The following is a 7,315-nucleotide window of genomic DNA, read 5'->3' on the forward strand; positions in this document are numbered from 1 at the left end:
TTCTTCCTGGTAGGTAAGTAAGCATCTATAGATTTGCAAGAAAATAGTCTCTTACACAAAACTTCCTTCACTCGCATTTGCAATCTAGGCAGTGCTACCATTTCTCTGTTCAAGTTCACGTGCATTTTGTCACAGCAGCTTTACAGATCCTGGACTCTGAAACCTGCACTTGCTAAACAGGCCGCTCTCCTTTGGGTCCATCACCTGAATGCTCGCTTCCCCAGGAGCATGCAACCCTGCCACAGCACAGCAACACAGACCTGGTGAGCAGCCGGCAGGCCTCCTGTGTTGCCAAACATGTGATTGCAGCACTGCAACTCATGGCTGTGATGTGCGACCGTATCACAAACTAACGAGACTCACGAGCCTTCCTGCCACTGCCTGTCCTGCAACACTCAGGCAAGGCCAACCCACCCTTCCCACCGCTCCAGCACGAAGAACTCCCTGCAGATGGACACCACGGCACAACGACCGATCACCAAAACGTCTGCATGGAAATGTCACTGACGGGGCTGCGCTCCGCATTTGTTTCCACTTCTCCCATATGCTGCACAAATCTCCAGGGGCCAGTTCCAGCCACTGCAACACCACTCCAGAAAGCTCCCTTGTCAAAATTAAATGTTAAAATACACATCATTAAATGTCACCATTAGGTCAAAACAGATGGAGATTGTTCATTTGAGAAATGACCTCCAAGTCATTTCTTTGCGAAGGACAACTAGGGGTTTCAGGCTGGTTTTGTGGGTAAGAGATTAACACACATCATCCAAGAACTGTGTGAAAAAACATAATGCAACTACAGGTCAGACGCGATTAAATTACAGGGCCTTATCCCGTACCTACACCAAAAGTTTCCACCCTGATGCTTGTTTCTAACATACAGTCGAGGTCATTTTAAGTCTGTAGATCTAATTACAGGAGCATCAGGGTACCCTCAGCTAAAATACTAGTTTCTGCACAGCTTTCCACACCTCTTCAGCTGTCCCACAGAGCCACCCTGGCAAAGAGACCACGGGAGAGGCACCCACAGCCCACCTGCGGCACGGAGGGCACACTGCAACGCCTGTACCAGCAGCTGAAGCTTGGTCAGACGCAGGGCACAGAGGGATGGCCGACAACGGGTGCCAGCAAAGGCCGTCCCAAAAAAGATAAATGAAACAACAAACACAAGACAAAGATACTGCTGGCTTTGACACCTCGGATGTGCCACACAGGTGGGATCTGATACTGCAGGAGCACCAAGGACAAGTAGGGGAAGAAGCCATGGGATTTTGAATGTGGTGTCAGGTTCTGGCATTCACCATGTGGCATGCACAGCGTGGGACAAGGCTCAGGCACCAGCCATGCGGCACATACACCCTGACGCAAGGCCCTGATGTAGAGAAGACGTGGGCAGAGGTGGTAAGGTAGTAGGAACGGAGATCGAAGGGTGATGTGTGGGTGTGGAAGCACCAGAAAGCACAGAGGGACACAAGAAGGGCAGGTGCTGATGGCACCAACATTAGCAGGTTATCAAGATCTCAGCAAAGCCCAGACTGGGAAAACAGCCTAAAACATGGGCAGACTAGAGGCTATGGACTACCAGGTCGTTAACAGGTGATGGTGGGAAGATAAAGAACAGGGTTGGCCTTGGATGGGCCCTTTTACCCTTCAGAAGCTGACAGTGCCTGTGATGTCTGTCTCTCAGTGCTGTCCCACCCCTGCCTGGCGTCAGGATTCACCCACTGACTTTGGTCCCTGTTCCTGGCTGCCCTGAGAGAGGCAGGGAGACTCAGGCTCCACTTCCAGGGGAGATGGTCATTACACTGATATGGGGGACATGTCTGGAAGAGAGAGGGCAAGGGGCTACAATGGGAGTGCTGCAAAACCCTGGTGGGCACGTTGCAGGAGGGCTGTGCTGAGCCCCTGGGCTGGGAAGATAAACTGAGCCCCTTGTCTGGAGAGGAGGAACCGGGTTCCCCGGCCCTGGAGGCAGCGGTGCGGGGGCCAGTGCCCGCCACTGCCATGCAAGTCCTCGTTCCCGCAGGAGCTGCCGGGCCAGCGACCCGTGGTTACCGACCGGCCACCCGCACCGCTGCTCCCAGGCACAGCGCAAAGACCGAGCCCAGCAAAAGCCTCCAGGACCGGGCTCAGCGCGGCTCCAGCAGCGCCCGGTCTCCTTCCGACAGGGCCCAGGGGCGGGCTGCGAGCGGCGGCCCAGCACGGCCGGTCCCTCGGGCATCGGTGCCCTCCGCGGCGGGCTGCATGCCCGGGACCGCCCCGCTCCCTCGGGGCACGGCTCGGCTCCCCGCACCGGGGCACCCCGCGCCTCCGGGGCAGCTCTCCGCATCGGCCTCCGACCGCGGCCGGGCGCTGCGGTGCCCCGGGCTGTGCGGGGCACCGAGCGCTGCCCCTCGCCCGCGGCCGCCCCGCTCCCAGCCCCGGCCCCGGCCCCGGCCGGCGGGACGCGGTCTGGCGGCGCCGCCTGCCCCCGAGCGGGCTCCCGGCCGCGGGCGAGGGGCAGCGCTCGGTGCCCCGCACAGCCCGGGGCCCCGCAGGGCCCGGCCGCGGCGGCGGCAGCAGCATCCGTCCCGCAGCGCCCCGCGCCCACCTGCTCGCGGCGCTTCTGCCAGCGCCCGCAGGGGCTCTCCTCCAGGATCTCGCTCTCCTCCTCGCTCTCCTCCTCCTTCTCCTGCGCCAGCCGCGCGTCCGGCTCCGGCACCGCCATCCCCGCGCCGAGCAGCCCTGCCGCGCCGCTCCGAGCCGAGCCCTCTCAGCCGAACCGCGCCGAGCCGAGCTGAGCTGAGCCGCGCCGCTCCGAGCCGCGCCGCGGGCTGACAGCGCCGCGCGGGGCCGCCGCGGGCTCAGCCCGCCCCGCTCCGGACGTGCGGCCGCGCACGGCCCGCCCCGCCCCGCCGGGAGGGGCCCCGCACACCCCCGGCCCCGGGACGCGCCGCCGGGACGCCGCGCCCCGCCGCTCCCGGCCGCCCCGCAGCGCTGCCGGGGCCGGCCGGCGCCCCCCCGCCCCCCCCCGCTCCGGTCCCGCTTCCCGCAGGACGCGGCGCCGCCACTCCGCCCCCGCCGGCTGCTCCCCGCAGGGACCCCTGCGCTGGGAGGCCCCGGGGCTTGTCCCACCCGGGCCTGAGCCACCCGTCTCGGTGCCTGTCCCACCGCCGGCTGGCCCTCTCCGTCCGCGCATCTGCCGCCCTTCCAGTCCCCCCTCGGCCGGGCCTCCGCGTTCCCCCGGCTGGCAGCAGCCCGTCCCTTGATTCCCGTAGTGCCTGAACGCTGCCACCTCGCCATCTTCCCCGAACAGCCGCTGCTCCCCGCCCGGGGATCAGCTAGCCGGTCTCCCGTGCCCGCCCAGGCACCGTGCACCCAGAAGCCGCTCCACCAGCTCCAAGCAAGAAGTCTTACAGATGTTTTCATTCCTCTGGAGAGTTTCTGGCTCGTTTGATGTTTTTCTTCTCTTTCTGGCCGTCTCCGGTTTCTTTTAGCACATTCATTATTTTTTCCACCCTGCTTCCATATAAGCACGGGTGCCTGCTTGCTGTTTTGTGAGACATTCTCTCCTTCCAGACCGTTACTCCTTTTAGCCAGTGTGGTTAACCGCGAGGGACCGCGGTGAGGGTGGCTGTTGGATGAGGAGGCACTGATGGTGCACACCAGGTATAACGCACAAAATCCCGTTCCCTGAAACACAGTATAAATTAATAGGAGTTGTTTCGTCATGTGGGCCACCACCAGGTCCTGCCTGCTGCAGGCTGCGCTGCTCTGACAGTGGCACCAGCGTGACGGTGCCACCAGCTACAGCCCTGAGGCACTGCTGTGGGCACTCTAGCAGGGCCTGAGCTGCTGCTGCCGGCTCCCCGTGGCCTACCCTTGTCTGAGCCCACCTGGGTAAATCCCGGCTGAAGGCTGTTGGCTGTCACTGTGAGCCCCGTGCTGACCCTGGCAGACCCTGCCACCACCTTCTGGACTGCGAAAGCACGTCCCAGGCCATGGCCCCCTCCAGGCACACACACCCGCTACGCCACCCTGCTACCAGTCGGTAAGCCAGGTGCCACAAGCTCCCGTGGTGACCTTGTCCTGTGCCTACCAGGTAAGACTTGTAGGAAAGTAAGTCACTGGTTCTTATCAAAGTGGAAGGCAAAAGTTCAGCTGAGAATAAGCACAAGGACAAGGAATAAAAAGGTTGGAACCAAACATAAAATGCAAAGCACACCCCAGGCGCCTTTCCTATCTGCCCGTGCCTCCACGACCCCCGTGGCACTGCTGTGACAGCCTCCCATCTTCTGCAGACTCTGCTTCCCTGTTGCAGCTCTGCCAGCTGTCTGCCAGTTTAGCTGTACCTGATGGGGGGACAGCCTGTACTGGGGGTGATCTCTCAGTTTTAACAGCTGTGTCCAAACAAGGAAGATAGGCCAAATGTACGCCAAAAGAGATTTTGACAAATAACTGGCCAAAAGGTAAAAAGCAGTGCTTAGAAACACTGAAGGCAAGAACCTGAGCAGAAGATACGTAGAGCCCAAAGATGATGGGGGTCTAAATGGGGTGACTGGAGAGACAGGACTATAATGAAAAAGTGAAGTTCATTCTCTGCTGTAGCATTTACTCTGTAGGAAGCCTTTCTTTACGGGACAGTCAGAGGACTTGTCTCAAAATGAGGTGACAAAAGAACAGATTATATAATGAATCAATAATATGAATGGTGACAAATTGCCAGGCTGAGATATTTGCCCAAGAGCTCTGGAGGAATGCAGATGTTAAATGGCCAGAGAATGTACTGTGGTACCTAAGGCAGGCTCAGTACCAGGCACTGCTTTTCAACACGTTCATAAACAGTCCAGAAAAGGGATGAACAATGAGTTGGCAGAGTTTGCTGATGACACCAAACTATTCAGGACAGTCAGCTCTAAAGCTGGCTGTGAAGAGCTGCAGAGACTCTTGTGACACAGGAAGGGGTATCAAAAGTGCGGACGAGCTTTCACATGAAACGAACTACTCAGCTGAGCCGGGGATACGCAGGCTGAGAGCGCCAGGAGCGGCACGGAGAGAGCACGTAGGAATGGTTATTCACCATTTCACACAGAACAGTAGTTGCAATGCCCGATGAAAAGGCTAGGCAAGAGCTGCAAAATACATGCATGGGAGTAATTTTTTACTGAGTGTTACTTGGGGTGAAATGTTCGTGGGTGACACGTTGTGGAATTCATTGCCATAGGGTGTTTACAGCAGCCAAAGTAGAAAAGGGTTTTAAAAGCCATTAGGCAAATTTGTGGGAGAAAAATTGATTGAGGGCTACTAAACACAGAGACGCAGATGTAGCCTCTGGCTCAAGAGGGCTCTAAGCTGCGCATTGTGAGAAGCTGTGAGTCTGCAGCAGATGAAATATTGCTCGGTCCCTGCTCCGGTTCCTGTGCTCTTCCTCTCGGGATCCACTATTAGCAACTTGCAAAAATAGGATGCAGGGATATGCAGGGCTTGGATCTGACCCGGAGGAGTTGCTCTCACACTGTCTGCTGCTCCATGCTTTCTGGGAAGGAAACACTTTTGGTCTTCACATGTTCTTTGTGGACCTCTGCTGTTTTCATTTCACATGTGCTGGACACGTCCTTAGCTGGATGTTGCTGTGTCCCTGGACTGGCCACGCTCTGTGCATAGGCAGCTCATACACAAATCTTTAAGGTCCTTTGAGGTACCTAATTGCATCCAGCAGCATGAATTGGCTAGGTCCTAGATCTCTCTGTTCAGACTCAGTCACTTTGAGTGCAGTGTTCTCAGCATGTGATATCCTTGACTTCTTTGGACACATTACGGGAATGACAGGAGGCAGAGGTGATGCAGGATCAGCGGATGTTCCCACAGCAGTGATCATCCTCTGTATCATCGCTGCCCCCTCATCCCTATCTGGACAATGCCCCTCTATCTCACTACCTCTTTCCTCACCCCCTCATCCTCAATGTCTCATCCACACAGAATCATAGAATCATTTAGGTTGGAAAAGACCCTTAAGATCATCGAGTCCAACTGTTAACCCAGCACTGCCAAGTCCACCACTAAACCATGTCCCTGAGCACCACATCTCCCCAGCTTTTAAATTCCTCCATGGATGGGGACTCAGCCCCTTCCCTGGGCAGACTGTTCCAGTGCTTGATAACCCTTTCGGTGAAGAAATTTTTCCTAATATCCAATCTAAACCTCCCCTGGCACAACTTGAGGCCGTTTGTTCTGTCCTGTCAGAGTAAACTTCTTTATCTTCCTTCTATGACTTCCTTTTTCTTTACTAGATAATACATAGTAGGGTATATTTGTCTTGCCTGTTCATTTTCAGGCATAAGTCATATGGTCTTTCATTTGCTGGTTGCCCTGACTGTCACATAATCAACCAGCAGGAGACACCTGGTCCGTCCTGGTGGCATCCATGCTTTTGTACTGAATGCGACCTCCTGAAACAGCTGTCGGCTGCGCTCCAGGGTTCAAGCTGTTAGCCGTTTAGCTGTGAAGTCCAACACTCACCAGTGGGCAGGGCAGTGCAGACACCCTGCATTGCGCTCGGACCCCCTCCTCGAGGCAGCTGTCCTGGGGAGATTCAACATGACAGGCTGCTGCACCTTCCAGCCTGCCTGTGCCCAGGAAAAGGCAGGCTTGTGCCCACAATTCGTCTTTTCTGCAGCGAGAACAGAGCTCTGCTGTCCCACTCAGGCTCAGTGAGCAGGCTGTGGTAAAGCAGGGGCCCAGACCTGGGTTTCTGCTGCTGAACACTGCCCATGGGATGCTGTTGAAGTGTAACGCAGACACCCTCATCTCCACCAGACCAGGCAGGGCTCTACTCTGTGCATGCATTTGGAGACCAGGTCTCCGCCTGCCTGGAGCCTGGTGCTCTGCAGCACGACCCTGCCCGTCTCCTGCCCCAAGAGCTGGCTGCCATTTCCTTCACCAGCCCCTGCGAGGCAGTTTCCATTGGGGATCCCCTGGTGTACAGCATGCTGCAGAGACCTTCTGTCACAGTCTTTGTCCTGTCCCTCTGCCAGGCCTCTCTCAGGTTGGTCCTCTGCTTTGTCTCACCTCATCCTACCACCAGTTTGCAGTCATGGACCCTGGGGAAGGTCTGCACGTGTCCTGCAGCACCCTGCCACGGAGAGAGTGCTGTGGGCAGGACAGCTCATGTGGCTTGCTGCTGCCTTTAACCCCTCTTTCCTTGTGCTCCTCTTTGGTTGTCCTGAGCAAAGGAACACCTCTGGAGTGCCTCCATTTGGGCTGGGGCTCTTGGCTAAGGAGGTTAGGGATCTCAGGCAGTGAGAGAATGGGTCTAAAGGTACAGGCTTTGCTTTCC

General features: G+C 57.1%; 1 protein-coding gene across 6 annotated transcripts in view; it reads right to left on the bottom strand.

Moving 5' to 3' along the window:
• Window positions 1-2,902, bottom strand: part of NRBP2 (nuclear receptor binding protein 2) — a 30,013-nt gene extending 27,111 nt beyond the window's left edge. For 2 of the 6 annotated variants that reach the window (XR_015708301.1, XR_015708307.1), the window contains exon 1: window positions 2,591-2,899. Coding sequence is in view for 3 of the 6 variants with exons in the window: in XM_087775237.1 (XP_087631363.1) it covers window positions 2,591-2,707 (117 nt within the window). In the remaining 3 variants the exon portion in view is untranslated. Of the gene's footprint in view, window positions 1-2,590 lie in introns of all 6 variants that reach the window. The other 4 variants (XR_015708364.1, XM_087775237.1, XM_087775400.1 and 1 more) reach the window with 4 other exon arrangements.
• Window positions 2,903-7,315: the final 4,413 nt, after the last annotated feature.

The sequence above is a fragment of the Nipponia nippon genome, unplaced genomic scaffold, assembly GCF_047370975.1.
Source record: "Nipponia nippon isolate SJK-2023a ecotype South Korea unplaced genomic scaffold, ASM4737097v1 scaffold_1, whole genome shotgun sequence".
In the NCBI taxonomy this organism is placed as follows: Eukaryota; Metazoa; Chordata; class Aves; order Pelecaniformes; family Threskiornithidae; genus Nipponia; species Nipponia nippon.